General features: G+C 46.0%; 1 protein-coding gene across 5 annotated transcripts in view; it reads left to right on the forward strand.

Annotated features, from left to right (window-relative positions):
- Nucleotides 1–22463, forward strand: part of MXI1 (MAX interactor 1, dimerization protein) — a 57515-nt gene that overhangs the window by 8578 nt on the left and 26474 nt on the right. For 4 of the 5 annotated variants that reach the window (XR_008466875.1, XR_008466876.1, XM_054204584.1 and 1 more), the window contains exons 2-3: nt 2295–2427; nt 19026–19055. Coding sequence is in view for 3 of the 5 variants with exons in the window: in XM_054204584.1 (XP_054060559.1) it covers nt 2295–2427; nt 19026–19055 (163 nt within the window). In the remaining 2 variants the exon portion in view is untranslated. Of the gene's footprint in view, nt 1–1367; nt 1633–2294; nt 2428–19025; nt 19056–22463 lie in introns of those variants that run through there. The other variant, XM_054204585.1, reaches the window with a different exon arrangement.

Raw genomic sequence — 22463 nt, forward strand, 5'->3', positions numbered from 1 at the left:
AAGTGCCTGTATGAAAATCAGGATGTAAATGCATTATTAAGATGTTGAGAAGAGTGATCAGACTGCAGGGTATAGGTGTGACAGTATTTATTAAGATGTTGAGGTGGTCACTGTCGTTACTTGTTTATGCGCTGCTTCAAGTAGAGCGAGATTGCTGGCTGTGACATCCTCTGACTATGATCTCAAAGGGCTGTGTTCACATTACAAAATGGGTCTTGCACCTCTGTTTCCCATCAGAAACACTGTATCAGTCACTCTAGGTGTGACTTCCCAGAGCCTGGCACCTTGTCTTTAATTACATCTCCACAGGTGACATGTGCAAAGCTCCCACCGTGTGGCTGCAGCTTTTTCTTTTGTAGCCTCTCTCTGCTTTATTCTTGCCATAGTCCTGGCACTTCCATGTGCAGAAAGCCCTGGTGTTTGCAAGGAGAGGGATGAAGCGGCTGCGGGTCCCTCCTGCCTCCTAGGCGATGTCCATCTTGTCCCTAACTTATTAGTGGAGCGCGGAGCTCTGGCCTGCAGGCTGCTGCAGCAGCAAGGGAGGAGGGACAGGGCAAACCACCATCACCTCAGGGCCTGGGTGGGCACACAGCCATCTCCTCAGGGCTTGGCCACCATGGCCTCAGGGCCTGTGTGGGTGCATGGCCATATCCTTAGGGCCTGGCCACCATCTCTTCAGGGTCTGGGTGGGCGCACAGCCATTGCCTCAGGGCTTGGCCACCATCACCTCAGGGCCTGTGTGGGTGCATGGCCATCTCCTTAGGGCCTGGCCACCGTCACCTCAGGGCCTGAGCAGGCACACAGCCATCACTTTAGGGCCTGGCCACTGTCTCCTTAGGGCCTGGCCACTATCAGCTCAGGGTCTGGGTGGGCACGGGGCCATCACCTCAGGCACGAGGGCACAGACACTTGCCCGGGGGGGGTGCTTTGGGCCCCCATGCGTGGGTTCCCCTGCCCCGCTTGCTCCCCAACGGCTGCCGTCGCAGGGTGCTCGGCGGCAGCCGGGGAACTACATTTCCCAGGCAGCCCCGCGGCGGCGCCCGCCCCCCCCATGAGCAGCGGGCAGAGGTAAACAAAGTGCTGCGAGGCGGCGGGCGCGCGGGGCGGGGCGGCCTGAGGGGCCGGTCTCGGTCCCGGTCCCGGGCCGAGGGGGTTGGATCCCGTCAGGGCCCGAAGTGAAGTGGGGGTAAATCGGGACCGGGGGTTGCGGGTGGGGGCAGCGCTGGGGCGGGATGGGTCTGGGTCGGGGATAGCTCTCGCCTGGCTGCCTCCCCCGGGGGGAGGATCCCGGTGCCGGTCCGTCCTCCGGCATTTCCTCGCGTGTTTCCCCTTGCCACCCCTTGCCCTCCCAGGAGAGCCACCCCCCCGCCCCCCGCCCATCCCCCCATCCCCCGGGACGGGAGGGCTGTCGGTGTGAGGAGGCCCAGGGGCTGGGGAGAGACGGCCATCCCTCGCTCCTCCCCCCGCAGCCGCCCCCGTTGCCAGCGGGGGAGCCGGGAGCCTGGGGGCGAAGGGGGGGCCCGGGGCTGCGGTGTCCCCCGGCTGCCGGCCCGGGGGCCATGGAGCAGGTCCAGATGATCAACATCCAGCGGCTGCTGGAGGCGGCCGAGTATCTGGAGCGAAGGGAGAGAGGTAATGGGGGGAGGCGAGGTGCTGGGGTAACTGCCCTTCCCGGGGGGAGTGGGGCTGGGGTCAGAGATCCCCGCGGAGCGGCCAGAGCGGCCCGGGCCAAGGGGATCATTGTGGTGGGCTGGCGCTAAATCACCGAAAAGCGGAGGGGTTTGGTGAAGGACAGGGCTGACAGGTCCTCCCGGAGGCTATGGCTGAGGTGGAAGGTTCTTGCAGAGAGGGGGAGGTTGAGGTGAATGCATTTTCTGGAAGGAAAAGTGGGGATTGGCATGAAAGTTTCCCACTGCGCAGGAAGGATGGTGGTGGGTGCCTCTGTCTTTGCAGAGACCTCGATGGCACAGTGAGGTTCACCTGGTTTGCCTGGTTCAAATAGCTTGGGCAGGAGGAGAGAGAAGAGGCACTCTCTGGGCTGTCATGCTTTCTTTTGATGTTTTCAGGTGTTTGAGTGGTGTTATCCTTCTTCCAAGGTTGGCGGAGCCTTTACACTCCCCTTCCTCTCTTTTCTCCACCTCCCAGTCCACTTCCCTCTGAACACATCATCACTCATTTCCCTAGGCTGATGGGTTAGTGGTGAGGCCTGCCTGCTGACTTCTTTTTTTTCTTTTTTCTTTTTTTTTTTTTAATGACCCTTTTTTTTAATGCCCTGCCTGTTGATTCTCATGCAGAGTGCGAACATGGCTATGCCTCGACCTTCCCCTCAGTTCCAAGTCCTGGACTACAAGACCCAAAGCCCACACGGAGGCTGAGTCGGGCAAGGAAACACAGCGGCAGTGGCAGCAATGCAAGTATTGCCAACAGGTACGATGTGGGCAGAAAAGAGTGGGGTGCAGGGCTGGCTGGGAGGATGAAGCTGAAGATGAAAGCTGGAGGCAGAGGAGAGAAACTTAGCCTGTGGGGAAAATGGGAAGAGCCTGAACACAGGGGGGTTTGGAGCTGGGACATGTGAGTACAGCATCCCTTCTGGATCCATAGCACTGAGAGCAGAGGGGACACAGGGGAGCTGTATCTGAAGTGGCACTGCCAGCTGACTCTGTGCCAAGGCTCAGATGCTGCAGAGGGAAGGGGAATAGGGAGATCTGTTCCTAGGGTTCAGGGAGGAGGTAGGCAATAGCTATTCCCATTATATACCACTGATGTCTTTCCAACCCAGAAGTCACCGCTTTTAAGGGATAGTGTGCGTGCAGCCTGAGTGCTTTGGGACTGTAATGACAGGCATGATTTGAAGCAAGGAAATTATGTTTTGAAATGGATCCCCTACAACAAATGGGAGAGAGGGAGATGACTGGCTGCTACGTACAATGTGTTAAAAATGCAGTTCAGGAAAACAAAGCTGTCTTTCACTTTGCCGTTCAGGGCAGTGGGATTTCCCAGCTTTCTGATTGCTTGGTAATTGTAGAGCTCCACATTTTTGACACTTCTCTTATTATACAATGACATATTTCTTAGTGTCTTAAATCTAGAAGAGACAACAGGATTAAGCCTACCACTTGGTGCTGTGGCAGGATCTGCCTCTCTCCTCTCATCCCTGTTCTTTTTCTTTACTCTTGCTCCCTTCTATAGAATTGTTCAGACCTTGTTGAGACCTTCTGGGATAGAGAAACTTTAGAAGCATGAAGTATAATTTTGAAAAGGCAATTGCAAGCTTGCTTTTGCTGCAGCAAGGCCTGTGCAATCCATAAAATGGTGGCAGGTGGCTCAGGTGATTAAAGCATTCTTAAGGCCATTGGGAAGGACCTGTAAAAGGCCTAGGGGAAAGGTGCCTTTGCTTGCAGTGATTCTGCTTCGGCAGCATTTGATAATAAAGGTTGTTTGAAGTGATGTTAGGAGACCTTGCTGTGGGCAAGTTTTCTTCATCAGGATCAGCATATCCTGAGCTCTTTATATGCTGCGTGTTTGTATTTGCTTCCCTCCTTTATCCAGCCTCTCTTAATTTCAGGGCAGTTGTAGCCCTTTACTGTTTCCCATGAACCAAAGTCCCAAATCCCAGTCACTTTGTGTTGGGAAATAATGGCAAATGCTGAATTGAGGTCTGTATTTTTCCCCCTTGGGTTTCTCACACACTATTTTTCCATCCCACACCTCTTTCTCTCAAAGGCCTTTGTCATGGCAACCTGCCCTTCTCCAGGGGAGGGCTGGGAGCACTTTCCCCTCAGGAGCTCCTTAGCACCGAATCCAGCAGCCTGTAGGCTGGAAAGGGATGCTCAGCATGCCCTGCCGGCACAGAGCCCCCAGGCATAGCTCTCACGGGCACCTTTCTGTGCTGAGACCAGTCCGCTGGGTCATTTAGTGTGACAGGCTGAATATATTGATGTGGGGGTAAAGGGAAGAGAGAAGCAGAAAAGATACTTTCTAGTCTTGTTTCAAACCTTCATTATACAGGGAATACCGAGGCCAAATTGAGTCCTTAGAGTGAGAGCGTTACCCAGTGTGTTGCTTCCCATGCTTTGGCCTCAGGGTGACCAGCATTGGGCCTGCTCTAGGCAGAGACCAGAGCAGGTCTTTTGGGGAGCTTACACCTTACACACACAGTTGGAAATGGGAGTTTCTTTTAGCGCAAGTCGTAGCAGCTTGCGCTTGCTGTAGGAGATGGCAGGCCTTCCAGATGGCTGCAGTGCCGGGAAGTGACAACTGTGAAGTTCAGGGTGCCTCCAAATTCACTGCAGTGTGTTTTGTGTGATGCTGAGTATAGCATCAGCCTTGTTTAAGGAAGGCTCTGTATCATCCCTTCCTGTTAGATCTTACTGAATTGTCCCTTTGATTTTTATCTAGTGGAATTTGAATGGACTTTGAATTAGATATCAAGCCCTTGATGAGGGGCAAAACTTAAATTTCATGTGAGATTTTCTCACATTGCTTTTGTCTCAAAAATGTTTAGTTAGTGTAGAGAAATTATGCATTTAGATCTTGTGCAGACCTTGTAATGTAAAAGCCTCCTGTAAAGATGTCTCTCAAGCACCCTTGGCAAAGCAGAGTTGTTTTCTTGATTTTTTTCTTTATTTATACACTTCTAGAAATTGACACACATGCATTGTTGCTGGTCTTTGTTGAACGAAATAATCCATGATTATGTGGCACAGGGTATTTACAGAGCCTAGATGCTCTTTAATTCATAGTTTAAATCCAAGTATTTCACTTCAGCATTTGCAGCCCAGACATGACAGCTTTTTCTTCCCAATGGGCTCTGTGCTGTCATGGCACAAACACCCAGAAAGTTCTGAGGAACAGGCAGCCCGGTTCTGGATGGCAATGGTGCAGCAAACCTTACTCTTACAGAACTATGTTGGTCTCCCAGTCACAGCAAAATAATTTTTTCTACCCCAAACAGGGGTGTGCAGATAAGAGGGAGAACATTGCTTTGTTATTTCTAATTTACATGATGCTTTAAAGAAGGATGTTTTGGCTCGGTTCTCTCTTCCTTCGTTTGTCTCAGTTGTGCAACTGGCAGCGTGCAGATTGCTGCAGAGGGGTTTCCCTCTGCAATCCTCAGGACATTATCTATATGTATGTGTAGTGTTTTGCATGGGTATTTTAAAGACCTAGTGTTGCATGCTGTGGGTTAAAATCTGAATATATTTAAAACTATGCAGTCCTGCTTTGGTCAGGGATATTTAGGTACTGAAAATTACCACCTGCAAAAATATGTTGGGAATCACAGTCATTGTGACCTGGAGTTCATAATAAACAAGGGAAACTTTTTTTTTTTTTTAAACCCCATTAAACACATAGCTAAAAGCAAAAAGCCAAGCAAATCAATTAGCCAATCCATATAAAATTAGAATTTAGTGTTGCCTCTTTTTTTAATTTGCACTTAATAAAAGTATCTTATGGTTTTTTGGACTGGGATGAAAAATTAGCAGAGATTTATTGTAACATACAGTATCATTTATTTAATGCTCATTCCTTCTGAAGACATTTCTGGGACAGAAGCTGAGTTCTGAAAACTTGCTAGAGAAGTGAAGTCGTCCGTGCTGGAAGTACAGTTCTGTGGATACATTAACTTGCATTCGATGTCACTGGAAACTGCTCTTACGGACCCTATATATGCAGTTCTAAATAGACCCAGTTATTCATTATAGTTAGTTAGCGTTAGACTGGTTTGATATTTATACATTTTGGAAAATAATTGAGAAGACTTTTTAATCAATTTAAATTGTTGTGTCAGCAGGAAATAAAATAAACATCAGGGATGCTAAATGATTTTTTCCCCCTATAATACAATCAGCTTAATGAAGTTAAGATTTATAAAGGAATCTGAAATTACGTTACAATATAGATTGTCATTTGTGTTTTGTTTTTGTTTTTTTTTTTTAGACACTCAGGCATGTGGAAAAGCCTGTTATTTTTTGGTCTGATACTGGGGAAATGCCAGGCACCCTCCCAGCAATGCTAGGAGCCCTCAGCTCTCCCGGGAGGCCTGTGTTGTTAAGGGCACTCAAAGAACCTATTACTCAGTTCCATGGGGGAGGGTTTGATCTCTGTCCAGTTTTTTTCCTTTCGTTTTCCTCTCTTCCCATTATCCTCCCTTGTGTCTGAGGCTGCTTCCCAAGGGCCTTTCAGACATCTACAGCCCGGGTGCAGGTTGCCTGCAGAGCTTGGAATCAGCAGCTGTAATGGGTATGGTAAGGCATTTTGGACATAGTGTCTTGAAAACCTGGATGTCTGGGTTTCTTTGCACTTCTGGCTGTTCTAGTGATGTACCTCCTTGTTTTCTTTGTTCTTGCGCTCTCCTCTGCCTCATTTGAAACTTTTTTTCCAGACTTCTAAATCACATGGCTTGGTTTTCTGCTGAATCTTCTCTGTAGTCCTCTACTCTCATAACCTTTAAAGGTGTTTTTTTTGAGGGTAGGGATGGGGGCTGTATTACTGGAACCCTCAGGTACTCTTGGCTTTAAGCTTAATTTGCTCACAGTGTTCCTGAGCAAGGATTGGCAGAGGGGGCAGGTAGGTGTGCATTAGGTACCTCAGGTGATGGCTTCACGTGCCACAGGTTCACAAACATGAGTGCAGAAGCTAAAAGGATGTGGCATGTGTAGCTGCAAGTCAGCCTTGGCTGTCTGGTGTGCAAGAAAGCCTGATTTACGAGAACAGCAGTGCTGTGCAACTGTACCTCGCTGTGCAGGGAAGGAGTAGGGGGGTTGGTAACCACTTGCTTAAGCACAGTTTTAAATATATCTTTTCTGTCAGAGGAGGTTCGCTGTCCCCCCCCCCATTGCACTGACGACTGAGTACCTGGCAATTTTCAGCCTGTGGAGTTAGGACAGTGCTGTAATTCTGATTTTACTGGAGGAGAGCAGGCGCAGGGGTCTGAGGGGTTTGCCTATCTTGTGTAAGAAATTCCTGGAAGAGCAGGTTGCTGTGTCAGCCCTTGTTGTTCTACTTTTCTGCACAAAGCCCCTACCCCTTCTTCACGTCCCAGAGAGCTGGTCTCTGAGGCTTTTTGTTGACAGTTTTGCTGCTTCCTAGCCTTCATCATTTGTTATTTGTTTCTGGATGTTACTTTGTTTATTTGTTTGGGGGCTTTTTCTTTTTTTTTTTTTTTTTTTTTTTAAGCTGCTTGCACTGGATCACACTTTACTCCACAGCTAGTGGGAGCTGAGTTTTGACTCGTTGTGTGTAGGTGGGTTAGAATCTGGCCCTGGTGTAATAGGCTGGGCATAGAGACTGTGCTTTCTGTCTCAAGCCTTGTAGTGCCAGGGAGCTCTGTTCATGGGTCAGGACTTGGCTTTGCTTTCTATAGTACAAATTCACATGTGTAAAACAGAGAATGGACGAGATTTGCTCTGCCATGTTTTGGTAACATACCAACAGTGTGTTCACTACCTGGAGTCTTCATGCTGTTGTTGAAATTTTGTCTAGAATAGTTGGAGATGGGATCTTGCCTTCCAGTAGAGAATATATATGAATATGTTAGTTAATAATTCAAGAAAGGAAAAATGGACAAGGCCGAGCTGTTGAGGATTGCTTCTCTGGTAGAGGTGTTGAGAGGGACTAGCCAGCAATTTTGACTATAGTTAGGTGTGAGCATGACTTCTTTTTGAGAAAGCATAATGACAGTTTGAGTATTAAACTGGGAAAATGGATTGCTGGTCCATGCACGAGAGGCAGAATCCCCCCCTTGTTAAAATTCCACTATCTTCCGTAGGTTTGTGCTGGAATACGGTTGATCAGAGCAGGCTGGCAGGTAGAGCTGGGCTCAAATAGCTCAGTTCAGCCTCAGCACATCCCATGTGCCCATTTGATGTAATTTGCCCCAGTGCAGTCTGCAAGTGTAGGCAAGCAAGTCGCAGCGATGCTGGAGTTTCTGAACCTGCTGGCACTAAGTTGTGCTTTTCCTTGTCTCTGCTGATCTACATCAGAAGCTGAGATCCTGCCAATGATTTGGAGTGGGGGGGAATACCCGGTGTAGGTGAGGTTTTCTATGCTGTGTCTTTTCAGTGATGCTTGGCTTTGCAGTACTACAACTGGCAGGTTACCAGGCAAAATACAGAAAGTGAGGGTGAACACAGTAACTGGCATGAGAAGCATAAACCCCACTCCCTAATGAGGAATGAGGCCTCCAAAAGTGCTAGGACTGATGTAGCAACTTGCATGGGGGAACCCACTGTGTTCCCCTTTGTCACCCTGTTTATTTTATAGCCCTCCAACTGGGAAGATCCTGCAGAGCTGCACTTCGCGCTTTCCTATTTGTATTAGTAATATAGCCATACATAGGGAGATCTGTGTAGCAGGGAGTCAATGCAGAAACTCATGATTCTGGGCAGAATTTACACTTTGATACCTTCAGTAGGTGTATAAAATTTAATTTGTAGTCTCTGTCTGAGTTGTGCAAAGAGGCTTGTGTGTAAACTAGAAGCAGGCTCAGTTGTTGATGTTATCTGCAACTTACCTAAAATTCACTGCTGCAGCATCTGTCTGCCGAGAATTGTCGCGCTTTGTGGCTGAAGGCTCTTGATTCCTTTGTCCTCCCAGATTTGGGGTAGGCCTCTAAAGGAGCGTGCTGTTTTGCAGCAGTGGGAGTTAGTCAGGGCTCACGTTCATGTTGCAGCACTCTACCTGGGTAGAGCTGTGCTGCAACTGCTGTGGGCTAATTTGCATCACTGATAGCAGTGCTGGCGCAGGGACAAGAAACTTCACATTTTGGTTCTTAGGGCCTTTTGAAACTTGAAAGGTTGTTAGCCCCAGCTCCTAGAGTGATTTGGTGCCCTGGTATGGTGGGGAGGATATTTGGGCCAAACCTGGTCAACTGTTCCTGGAATTTCCTCATTTTCTCTTCCCATATATTCAGTTAAGTGTAAGTTTTAAGTACTATACCTTGTTTGTCAGGTGTTTGGCTTTTTTTTTTTTTTTCCCCCTCCTGACACATTTGTACCCTCATTGTATCTTCTCTGTGTAATGCCTCCTCCACAACACATGCAGGGATTTATCCTTCATGCTTTTGTTTAACCTGACCTGATCCTGTGCTTGACAGTGAATGGGTTGTCACCTGTAGTGTTGTTCCCATCTCCTCCCCTGTTTGTAGGTGAAACTGACTTTTTCCTTTCTTATTCCTGGTTGACCTTTCAATTCCATTTCTCTTTCTGACCCAAACAGACCAGTCTATGTCATGCTGCCGAGTTAATTGTCTTGCTTGTTGGAGTTTCTGCTGTTGATCATCTCCTGATCCCTCCTGACAAACTTCTGCCCAAATTCAAAGACTAACTTCTGTTTGCTCTCCTCTTGAGAGTGTTGGCTCCTACTCCCTACCCTCTTTGAACCAACAAAGATAGGATTTATTTTTGTTGACTATTTTGGGCACTCTTGATCAGAGGCTGGGGGTCTCTGGGGCTGTGCACTTGGCTGACCTTTGCCTGGATCTCTTTTCTATGAGACACTGCCTTGTTGATCAGCTCAGAGGGAACAGGCCTGTTTTTTTCCATCCTGCTGGATATATTCCCATCTCTCATTTCTGTGCTCCCTACTGTACTTCCATTCTCTGATATGAAAGTGACTTCACTTCAGTTCTGTTGCTTTATGAATCCAGTTTGAAGTAGCCTAGATGATTTCCAGCATTATCTTAATTACTTGTTTGTACTTTGCTGCTTGCTCTGTGACAAGCAGGCATGTGGACTGAGAGCAATTCTTTTGCGTCAGTTTTGATTAAAGTTCTTCTGCATAAATAAGTCAATTACTTTCTGAAGACTTCTCGTTTATCTCCTTCCATCTGTTACACCATCAAGAAAGGAGAAGTTACGGGAAGGGACGAATGACTTTGGGATTGCCATTGAGGCTGTAACTTCAGTCATCATTGCCCAGGTGCTTGGGCAGCCATAAAGCAATGTATGGATATGGTAAGGTAACATTGCATCAGTTCTGGTTTGCCTTTAACAGCTAGGCTACAAACTGCAGCAGTTCATGAACTGTTTCATAAGTAGCTTGGCCATCTGGGAGCAGTGGGAGGTAGCCACCTTGCTGCCTTCATGTTAGTTGCTGCTGCTTGTGAGCCAGAAATCAGAAGCTCTTCTGTTTTTTCTCAACCTTCCTTTTTCATGGATCTGCCAGATGCTAGATTAGTATGTCCCTGTTTGACAGAATATAACCCCAGACATCGGGACATCTGGGTTCTCTTCCTGATAATGTTACAGCCTGTGTAAGTCTTTATGCCTTGGTTTCCCTAATGCAGCGATGTTAATGCATTTTTGAGTATATTTTCAAGTATATTTCCCCTCCCTTCATCTCCAGGCACAGTATTGCAGCAATATAGTTGTAACATGAGAGAGAAATAACAAGTTTAAATAGAAGTGAAAAAAGTCTGGTCTGGCCCACAGCCATACAAATGCCATCAGTTTCTTTTCAAACAAAGTACATTTCAGTCAGGTGACGTTTACTCAAAAAGCCTCATTTTCCCCAGTGCATCTGAAGGCAGCTTCTTTAGCTCAGAAAATGTGTGTTGCAGAGAAGTACATGTTCCCCAAACAGACTGTTTCTCTGCAGATGACATTGCTAAGGCTATTTCTGGATATGACCATCTTCCTCGAAAGGGTAACGTTGTGTGTGGGAAGAAGCATGGTATAGGGCAAAGGGCTGCCATGCTGGGCCCTTGGATCGTTTCCTGAGTCTGCTGCCGAAAGGCTGCAAGATCTGGGCACGTCAGATGACCTACATGGGTCCTACCATCTGTACATTATATGGATCCCCCCATCTGTACATTTGGGTAATGTGCATGCCTTTCTAATCCTATTTTCAGGAAGCAGAATCGATGTTTTAGAGCTTGTGGCTGTTTGAAAGAAGGTGAGACTTAGGATCCTGAGTTTTCTAGGTAGATTTGAAAATTGCTTCCTGTGCCTTTATTGTCTTTCTGTGAATCACTGCAACGTATCTGCTGTGCAAGTACCAGCAACTATACTGGTTTTGATGTGGCCTTGGAAGAGACTGAGTCCCTGACCGTACGGTGAGGGTCACAGAGTCTGCTGGAATTCATCAGGGCAGGGACTGTGTGGAGCTTTCTGCAGTGTCAGGCCTTACCCTGCCCTGTGATACACTTCAATAGTCGACAGAGGAAATTTCATTAACAGAGATATTAAACTGTTAAAGGGGATGGTTGAAGCCTGTACCTCATTCTACTTAAATAATTCATTTTGCTTCAAATGATCTGTTTATGATGATCATGTAGGGAGGGTGTCCTTCCCAGGTAGCAATTGGGAGAGACCTGGGGGACAGGGGACACCTGACAGTAGTGTGAGGAAGAGTGGGTATTTTGCTGTTCTCGTTCTGTGCCGTGCTCTTCTCTGTTCATGGGGGAGCTTGGAGGTGCCATGGTGAAGCTGCCTGACATTTTTCCTCACCAGGTCCTGAAAAATGCAGTTTTATCTAGGTATTTAAAAAAAAAAAAAAAGTTAAGAATCTGTCTACAAGAGCTCTAACTCCCTTGCATCGTGGATCGTAGACGGTAATCTTGCCTTGGTGAAGGCATATAGTATACTTTTTCCTAACCTGTGAGAATCTACCTGAATTTGGCCAAGTTCTAAATCATTGTAGCAAACATTGGCTGCTGCATGTCCAACAGAGGTGGGCTGGGATTTTCCTACTGAAATGGCTAAGATCCCTCCCAAGATGAACATACAGCAGCCTTTGTGTCCAGTCTGTGTGCATGAGCCCCTTCTGATGTGGTTAACTGTGGGCTGGGAAGGGAAGGAGGTGGTTTCTGTAGGACCTTTACTCACTTGTCACAGAAGTTGGAAGGCAGAAAAATGGAGTAGTGAACAGCACGTTGGAGAACTCGCTCCGCTTCTGGCTCCAGTCAGCAGCCCTGTGTACATTCAGCAAGTCCCTTTCACCCTGACTTGTTATCAGAGACCCCCAAATAGTCTATTCCTCATATTGTGATTTTAATTTTTTTCCAACGTATGAGCCTGGGATCTGAGCTGCAGAAGTGCTGATGATGCACAGCTGCAAGGGGCACCAGCAGCAGTTGTGCTTTGAATATGGAAAGTGGCCCAGAAAACCGGGCTCCTGGGGGTCTTCATAGAGGCACCTGGGGGGATGAGAAGCTGCAACTCCAATTTCCCCGTTTCTTAGCTTCCAATTTGGAAAGTGAGGATGCTTGACAATAAACATGCTTGTGAACTGCCTAGCTGCTGCTCTCGGTGAGCCTGTCGAAAAGCCTGTAAGGAACCCACCGGTTCTGTATTCAGAGCAGGGCTTGGCTTGAGGCCACGCCTTGAACAATGAGGACAAAACAAAATATTGAATAGCTGCTTGTTCAGCAAACCCAGTTCCTCTTGGCTGTGCAGGGCCCTGCATGAGGGAGTACATGAGATGGGGCAGTTTTCTCTTAGCACTTGGGGCTAGGACCAGCCTCTGCACGTGGGGTCTCAGGTGGTACAGGAGAAGGCTCATACCAGCACACTTGCTCCCAGCCTGTACAGTGGGGAGGGAAGCCAACTGGGGAATTCTTTGCTGGCCCTGGATTGCAGCAGTGAATACAAAACAACATTCTTGCTGTTCTGTGGCCCGGCTTGGAAAACCCTTCCCTTGCAGAGTGCCACCTTGTGCTGCTTCTCGGGGTGTTGCTCTGGTTTTGGGGAGATCAGCTCTAGGACTGGAAGAGGCGCATGGTGCTCAGCAGGGAAGAGCTGTCCTGCTCTTTCCTCCCTTGTGCTGAAAAAGCGGAACATGCACCAACAGAACAGCATGCTTTGTTTGGGACTGGGGCTGCAGTTCCTTCCCCACGTGAGGGTTATGCCCGGTGTGTCTACTGGATGAGTTTTCTTGGTAAAATAATATTACTTTGCTTCTAGTTCCCAGCTTAGATTCTTCTCTGGCACCTTGTACAGTGAGAGTAGAGTTGGCTCACTTGGCAGACAGTGGGTAAGACATGAGGACTGGGTTAGGTTTGGGCTGGTTTGTTGGTTTTGTGGTTTAGGGTGCTTTTTTTCCTCCCTTTTCCCACTTGCAGCTTACAATGATTATGTAAGATTTTTTTTTTTGTCTTTGATGCAAGAATCAGGTGGCACAAATGTCCATGTTAGATGTCTCTCTGGGGTGCCTGAGAACAGCAACCCACTGATGCATGCCTTACCCTGGGGTTCAGGGAACCCAAGTTGGGTACCCTGCTCTGTCACAGGCTTCTTGTGTGACCTTGGGAAAATAATTTAGAATTTCTGTGTGTTGGTGGTGTTTCCCCCTGCATAAAAAGTGTTAGGGAAGAGTTAATTTCTGAAATGTTGAAAACAGAAATAATGATTATGAGGAGCAGGTTCCAAACCAGGGGGGCCTGTAAGAATACTGTAGGTGCCTTTGAAGACATTTACTTCTTCAGAGGATGCGTGCAGTGTACCTTTTAAAGTTGTTTCTGAGTGAGTGTTGCAGGAGGCTTTCAGGATACTTTGTAGAAACCCAGGGGTAGGTGGCTTTCTGCAGTTGTGAACTGCACCAAGGAGCTCTTTTCCCCTTGTTGAGCTGAAAGACTGTGGGGCCATTTCTCCTATTCCAAAAATGAATAAACACGAACAGATGCCAGTATGGCTGCGTCCCCTTCTCTGTTGGAGACGGAGAATGTGAACTTTGGAAAGGGTCTGGCTTGATCCTGGGAAAACAGCTTTGATCAGAGCCTTGGGAGGAATCTGATACCACGTCCATCTAAGAGCGACAGAAAAACTAGCCAGAGTTTGGGGCCAGGTTAATCTGGTGCATCTCCATTGACGTCAGTGAGAAGGTGAAACAGTCTGTTCTGTCTCCTCACTTCAGCTCCTCATGGAGAAGCATTTATTCTGGACCTCAAGGCCAGGCAGTGTTAGGGGGATCATGGGATAGTAATGGCTAAGATAGCTTTTGTCTCTAGTGTTGCTTGGAAGGAAATGTTTTGTTAGATTTGCTGATATGTATGGCTGAGCTGAGGCTCTTGTTGGACTTGAGGCTGGTACTTGCAAAGGGCATAAGGATGGCAGCAGAAGGACTTCTGTTACAGCTATGCCATCTCCTGTTCAGCTGCATCCTGCTCCTCTTCAGGGAGCTCTTGGCAGTGTTGACTGCTGTAAGCTGTTGTGTTCCTGAGGATCCTGTGCAGCTCTCCCAAGAGCCAGGCTCCTGGGCCTCCCAGAGGTGAGGTGGGTTCACAGCTCCCTTAGAAACTTAACCCTTGAGCATCTTCATCTGGACAGGAAGATTCCACTCTTGTGCAGCTACCATTAGTTTTGCCATTGGGCTAGTAGCCTCACCCTGCTGCTACTGGAGGAGCTTCTCCATAGGCTTCCCAGACTATGGCTTGTGGAGTTGGTTTCATAGACTACTTACAGTGTTGATCCACTGCTACTTGAAACCCTGGCAAAACACTGGGGTTCTTCAGCCATTAAGTTTTGTTTGGTGGACACAGGTGGATTTAAAATTGAACAAAGTTGTCAATCACCCTTCCTTTTAATTTGATTTGTTTTGTCATTTGGCTGTTTCCAATAGGAGTAATTTCTGAGAAAGAGCTTGCATAAAAGAGAAAGCAGTGATGTAGCTCACTGGTTCCCTATGGGTAGTTATCTTGGCTTGGGGAGTGGAAGAAGGCATTTCCTGCAGGGGAATTTGGTGGCCAAATGAATGGGTGTCAACAGAACCGGGAGGTGGGAAAGGTCTGTAAAATGAAGAAGAATGAGATTGTACGTGGTGTGATGATGCTTAAGCAGCAGAGGTGGCTGAATCTGAGTGAAGTAAGACAGAAAGTGGTTGGCCTGGTCTGTGGATGGATGTTCTTGCTGTTTTACTAAACGTGATTTGGGTAACTGTGCCTTAGTTTGCACAAGCTGATGGAATATTGCTTTCCTGATTAATCTCTTGCTAAAGCAGAGTGTGGTAAGTGAATTTGGAGGATAAGCACTGGCCCTGTGTGGGCATTAAGGACAGGTATTGGAAGAGGTGATTTTCATTCTACCCGCCCCCTTTACCTGGCAGTAGTTATGGCCAGCAGCATCTCCTGGGCCGCTGGTATCTCTGTTGTGATGCTCATGAAGCTCTTGGAGTCCTGGGCTCCTCTGCAGCCCAGACCTGGTGTGAGATACAGGAGAATGACCAGTTACAAGGAGATGACAGGATCATTGGGTCTACATGCTACCTGTGTATCACATAGGACAAGGACTCTCGAGTGCTGTGTCTTCCCACTAGGAAATAGTTACCTCACTAAGAAGTCAAACCAAAATGCAGATATGCTGCAAATGCATTTGTTGGGTTATTTATCAATATTAAATGTGTAAACCAGAAAGGTCAGCTGTGTTTAATGTCATGTGGCAGCTTTGTGATTTTAATTACAGTAAAAAACCCAATGACAAATGAATTCGGTGCTCTTTAGAGCTTGTTCCTCCCTGACACAGTTTGTTTTGTTGGCTTACCTGTGCTCAGGGCGGGTTTGGCTGCCTCTGCCGTGGTAGGAGGGGTTTTATTTAAATAAAGAAAATGGGATAAAGTGATAAATTATTTACAATGTCTCCTTCACTGGGGGAATTCAGTGTAGCTGAATGTTTCAGCAACACGTTGTTACCGTGTTGGATAGAAAGGTTGCAAGCAGAATCATAGTAACTGGTGCAAAAAGGTTGTTGCATCTGACCTTAAATTAGAGTGACTGACAATTACTGCTTCCCAGTTTCAGGTATCTGGGGTAAAGAGGGATAAACTTCAGTTTCTCCTCTTCCAGCTTTTTGTTGTTCAAAATCATAATGGGGACTGCTCTGCTGTTTTTTGTTGTTGTTTGCTTGGGTCCTTTATGTTAAGCTTCTAAAACTTTCTTGATGTTTTCCCAAGCTGTTTTCAAAGTGTAGTCAGCAGGATCCTCCTTCTTATATAGCATTCCTTCAGTTTTTAGGGGTAGTTACCAGTTTGGATGTTTTAAATGTACTGTTAAAGAACTGACTGCTATAGAAACCTGACTTTTAAATAAGAAACCTGCAGATGCTTTGTGCTTGAGCTACTCTTAAATTGCAGCTGAGGTTTTGAGCAGTGCTGGTACGTGTGCTTGGGCTTTTGTTTTCCTCTCTCAACATGTCTGTACCTGCTTGGCTGTGGTTTCAGCTTTGTAGTTAGGGGCAAGGTCCTGCCTGCCCTGTCCGTCTGACAATGGGGATGTGAGCTTCTCTGGTTTGTGGTCCATGCCCAACACAGTGGCGTTATTTCAGTGGGTGACACAGGCTGTGACTGGCTATCGACAGCAGCGAAGCAACATCACGCTGAATGCACCAGTTCCTTGCTGTTGTAAATGCAGAGTGCTATAAGTAACCGTGAAACGTTCCCTGAATGCTGCAACAGTTTACAGCTGTGGTGTTCATACTGTACCTGTCAAAAAGCTGGTTATGGCATACAAGGATGGAGTTTTGATTTCCGTCTGATGATACTCTCTAGGTTCTCAGTTGATGATGAGACTAGCTTGGTTAAAGAGGTCCAGTTACATTTGTTTCTCTACCTATTTTTTTTCTGACTGTAGTATCAATAGAGGTTCCTGTACTTTTTTCCACTTCACTGATAGCACTGTCCTTGTTTAACTCCAAATAAATCTTAGTAACATGTGCAGTCCAAAGACGAGGAGAGAAAATTAATCTCTAGATCAGGAGCTACAGAAAATGAAATGAATTATGAACAGAAGAGAGAGCGAGTTTTTTCTGTGTCTGTTATCCAAGCAAAAGGAAACTGGTACAGAAAATAAGAGTTAGTGAACGGTGGTAGTGGGGAGTGGTACTGTTTTTTTTCCCCTAAATTTAGATGAAAGGAAAAATTAAAACTTTTCCAAATGTCCCCAGTACGACTAAGCAAAGCATAGGAAGGTAAGAGAAGTAATATCCCCATACAATTCATTCAGCATTGCTGAGATTTTTTTCTTTTGCATTCAAATTCAGTGGGAAAGTGTTAGGGGGTGGGGGAGGCTTGGGTTTGTTTTTTTGCCTTGCCACCGATGTGGTTAAAAGTCACAGCATAAATTTCCTGACTTGGTGAAAAGCCTGTGACCCCTCTCAGTTGTCTTCTTCATCAGAAGGCAGATAGGTAATAAAGAGTCTCCTGTGTGAGAGGAGTAGGGAGAACCTGCTGTTTTAATTTTGTTCACAGCAGTGGGCCAAACTTTGTTCTTTCAGTGCTGGCCTTGATAATTGGCTCAATATAATATAGGAATTCAAGCCATTGCATATCTCTGGCTTTATAACTGCTAATGTCATAGCCAAGAAGAGTGCAAGTCTCCTGCAGGAATGTACAGTAAATAAGAACAATAAGCATGTTCCAAAGAACATATGGGCAGTGGTTTTAAAGGGCCTCAGCTCAGCCCTGGTGGGTTAATTTGCATCCAAGTTGCCTGGACAAATGGATTTTGCTGGTTTAGACTCCATGGGGGATGTGGGTTTGATATGGGAGATTTTCTGAACTAAATATTACGTTTATGTGTCTGATTCCTGGGAACCAGATTTAAGGGATCCCCTCTCTTTGGGAGGGAAGGATTTGCTTTGGGAGTTTCCTCCACTTTAGGAGTTTGGCCATAGTGTGCTTTAGGATATCCCAAAACCTGCTGTGCCGGGTACCTTGCACAGGCATACGGTAAAGTTTTGTTTTTCCTCTGGCCACCCGCAGCTCTCAGACGTGGCTAGCTAAGACTCATTTACCTTGTTTTTCACAGACATCCACCGTTTATCTGTCATCTTCAATGAGGTTCTAACACCTGTTAAGCACTCCTCCTCCCTTTTTTTGGAGAAGCATTTAATTATGACAGGGTTTCCCTTGGAGCACATCCTCCATTCAGTTCCCTAATTGTAGAATTCTCTGTGGGATTCTCCAGATGGGGGATAGAGGATAATCTTCTCAGAGCTCCGGAAGAAATGTGATGCCAAATTACAGAAAATAGATCCTTTTTATTAAGCTCTGGGCTCCTTTTTACTCTTATTTTAAGGTGACCTTCTGTTAAAGAGAAATGTTGGATAAATGGCTATCCTTTTTAAATAATCCTCAACACCCTTACCTGGGTTACTAATAACATCGTTAGATTAGAAATCCTGAAAGGATTTAAGCTTTTTTTGCCACTCATGCTGTCATCACAGAGACCAGGAGAATGAACTTGCCTGCTTCCCTTTTGTTTCTACTTGGTCTCATTTTCAAGCTGCGAACTCTAAGTTAGAGCTTAGCAGCGTGCTTGGCGTGGCAGGCAGGTATAAAGAAAAAAGCCCCCTCCTTTGTCAAGTGGTCACAGTGCTGCTTTATGAGTGACTTGGTTCGCTGCAGTCTAGTGCGGTGGCAGTGCTGTTTCAATCCCTGGGGGGTTTCCAGGCATCCTAAAAGTGCTGCTTAGTGCCGCTGATGTTTGCAAACATGGCAGTACTGGCCATCCCATTTTGTGCCCAAGTGTTGGCCATGGCTGGAGTTCTACTAAGTTTGCTAAATCTAGCATGTGGCCACTGAGGGGCTCCAGGGGCTGTCCTTACAGAGCCAATTCTGCTGGAAGGTTTCCATGTATTTGATATGCATGAATTAATACTCCATGAGCTCCTCTGTTAGCAGATGATAGCAATATTTTTACAAGGTGGATGGAGAAACTAAAACACAAAGAAACGTAACTGCAGTCCTGTACTGAGTTGGTGGCAGAGCCAAAAGCAGTCTGGAAATAGCTGACTCTGGTCCCCCATTCTAATCGTTGCCTCTCTGAGATTTTGTGTGCATTTAAGTCTCCAAGGAACATTTTCTGTAGCACCAGTAAGAGTAGTGGCTTTGCACGTATTGGTTAAATACAGACTTAAGAGGGGAGGAATCTCTTGTCGGCAGGGAGGCTGAAGTTACAGCTATAGATTTTAATGTATGTCGTTGGTTGGCTTTATACAGCAGTATGCCGCTGGGGATGTGTACAGCTTGCAGTGATTGAACTTTGGTGCTGAGAGGTCAAAGGTGGCTAATCCAAATTTTTGTTTGTCTTCCAGGTCTACGCACAACGAACTAGAAAAGAACCGGTAAGTAGCTAATGAGCTGAATTCTAAGAAATGCAAGCCTAGTGAGTGTAATGTGCTTTAACCTTACATGTGCAGATGCCGTTTGATCAGCTTAGACAGCTGCGAATGACCACACTGCATCACATAATTTTAAAAGTCGGGGGGAAGACACAAAAAAATTTGAAAAAGCAGCCTCAGTTTTGGTTGTGTTTTTTTTCTCTCTGAAAAGCAAGAAGTGACCCAGTTTTGTGACTAATCTGTATGCAGAGTAAATACTGTTCTTCTCCTGACACAGTGAAATCTGATTGGGGCACTTTCCATACATGAGGTTGCTACGGGATCAGGTTTCTTGGGCCCTGGGTAATACGTGTTACCATGAACCGAAGGGCAGAGCCCTGTGCTCTACACCCTCTCCCTCCCACTCCTCTGCTGGGCTGTGATAATCTCTGCCGCGCAGAAGAAAATACCATTGTCTAGAGGCTCCGAGATCTGGCTACCCATGTTCCTGTGGAGACTCTCTCTTCTAACCTGTTTTAGGATTGCACCTGTTTATCCTTGAATCTGAAATTTTAGCAAGCCTTGCAAGTTTTGTTACTTGGCTAGCTCTGCTATATGACTCAACCTTTTTGTAACAGGAGTTAAAGTAACATAAATACCAGTGAGACAAGGGGAGCTGGTTCACACACAGATCAGATTATCGCCTTCCATTCAGGATGCTATAGTTAAGGTTGTGTCAGGGTTCTCTTTATAAACTTATCTTGGCTCTTCTGTGGGATTTTAGGAGGGCTGGGGCCAGGGGTGGGGGTGTCTGTGTTTTTTGTGGCTGCTGGAACAAAGGCAGCACTCTGGCCAGCTGCTTCTATGAACAAACCCCCAGGGTGGGAAAGCTGAGTCTAAATAGGTTGATTGCCTCCTCTTCCCACTTAGCAGCCATCATTTAACAAGGGATGGGGGGACTATAAGGATGGCCAAAGATACACAGAGGCTTTGAGCCAAGTGTGTATTTCCATTCAGACAAGGTCTTCCCATGTTAGCTTCAAGGGAATCGGAGCTGAGTACTTCATGCATCACGTTGCCCTCGGTTTCCCCCACATCTGCCTCCCCTGTTAGCAGCAGTGCTGGGAAGCAGCTTGGCCTTTGCGTGGGGTGGGTGATTTCTTACAGGCTGTGCTTCTACCTCCTGGTAGCTTTGAGGGTCTACAGAGCTGTCACGGTTCTGCCTTTATGGGGTGAAGCAGGGAGGTTTTTTATTTGGGTTACATTGCTCCCCAAATCTCAACCTTTCCACTCCCAAGTTGAGCTGTGTTGAGAAGTGTTGACTTCTGGGTTTTCCAGTGTTCTCTACAGTTTTATTTACCAATGAGGGAAAGAAAATGCAGTGTTAGGGTCTGACCCAGATTGGAGGGTGCTTTTTTCTCCATGACAACAGTAAACCATCACTAATTTTGGTGTGGTTATTTGCATATCTAATTGTTACTGCAAATGCTGCTTGCCCTCAGTACAGCATTAGAGCAGAGTTATCTCCATCTCTCCCTATACCAACCTGCTCCTCTCAACATTGGCCAAGTTTGTGTGGATACGTGACCATCTTTTTCTGCCCTCAGGCTTGTGGGTCAGGCAGTGAAGCTTCAGACTCTCTGTGGGTGAGATCTCAGCAGCTAGAGTTACATACTGTCCAGCTAAGGAGTGGCCAGTAATGATGGATTTAGGATATGCCTGATACCAGGTATCTGTATGAGTTGAGGAAGTTTCTGCCTTGATTCCCTGTCTTTAACTGGAGACAGTAATACTACCTGGAGTGGGGATATCATGAGGATTGACTACTGTCCAGCACTTTATGTATGTTACTAGTGAGAGGAGTACTGTCACCTGTGCTTCCCCTTATGTCACCTTTTTCCAAACATTGACAAGCTGTTTGATTGCTACAGAATTTGTCTTCTCATTCCCAGTTGGTGTGATATCTCTCTCTTCCTTTCCTTCCGTCTCAGTTACGCTCCCTAGTCCCCACCTGCTCCAGGTTAAAGACTCCTAACCATCAGCCTCCTCAGCAAGGTCTTTCCTCCAGGGCTTCCCAGTCTTGAGGCACTGTATTCCAGGTCTCTCTCTCAGACATGGTTTCACAAGCCCTTGGTTTTCATCCTTCTGGGAAGGGCAGACATTTGATCGCATTGGGTGGTCTGTACAGGCAAACTCCTGTATCTGGGATCTTTGGTCAGGAGCCCGTTGCTTCTGGTTTGGGACTGTCTGTCCCTTAATGCAGATGCTATGGCCTGGCCGGCTACGCACATCTGCCGGGTTTGCAGTGTTTGTTACCAGCGATTTGGACAGTGAGTTTCATACTGGAAGCATTTATTTTCAAACACCAGCAGTGTTTTCTGAGTGAAGGGGATAGCTTCCTGGTTAGATTTTCACCGTGTTTTATTTGCTGTGTCATTAAGTTTGTCAGTGTCTACAGACTTAACTGTTGCAAAGATAAAAGCCCTGATGCTAATGGCTTTGTGGCTGGCAGGTGCTCATTTTCCCTATTATTTGAGATTATTCCTTTTGAATCTCACTGTTATCTCCATTATTGACACACACTATAATTTTCAAAATTGTCCACTATTAGGTCTCTGACTCTGTTTTTTCCCCCTCTCATCTGTGAACAGCAGCTTCTTATGTTCACTTAAATTTTGTTTTAACCCATTCAACAATTACACAGTTTCTTTTAAGCAGTAGCAAGAGAACAGTAGAAAAACAAAATGCTCACCTCCTCCTTTTTGAATGTGTGATTTACTTGGTAAGAATCTTGTACCCCCTTTGATGTTGAAAAGTAACTGAAAATATATTTAAAAATTAAAGCAATGTTTTAAACTCCATTCCTTTTCTTAGTCTTCAAATATTTAATGAACAATCCTATGGTTCTGCTAAGGAGCCGTTTGATCTGGTACCAAATATTACAGTTAATATTTAAGTGACTTCTCTTTCTGCTTTGATTTGGGTTTTGGTTTTTCTTTTTTTTTTTTTTTTTTTATCTGAAGAGATTGCAGTGACATTTATATAAGGGGCTTTGTTTGATTTATAAAAGATTAAAGTTAATTTATAGTTATTATCTGTCATTAATCCTCATGTTGGAAAATTGTTTGTGTTTTTTTTTATTTAATGGGTATGCGTTTCAGTTTATCTCTGCCCAGGATGAGTCATAGCTTGCATTTAAACAAGAAACCGTATTCTGCTTCTCATCTGCTGCAAGGCGTAACTAAAACAATACTTTTTCGTCCTTTAACACGCCTACCAAAAAACTGATTCGTAAGCAACACCCTATCATTTTCTAAAAGAAAACACAATAAGTGACTGAAAGATGAACTTTGCTGGTGTAATATTTTCTCAAAAAAGGATAATAAATACAATTCAGGCTTAATTTAAATGGTGTGTGTTATATAGGTAGCA

This window comes from Rissa tridactyla, chromosome 6, assembly GCF_028500815.1.
Source record: "Rissa tridactyla isolate bRisTri1 chromosome 6, bRisTri1.patW.cur.20221130, whole genome shotgun sequence".
Taxonomy (NCBI): Eukaryota; Metazoa; Chordata; class Aves; order Charadriiformes; family Laridae; genus Rissa; species Rissa tridactyla.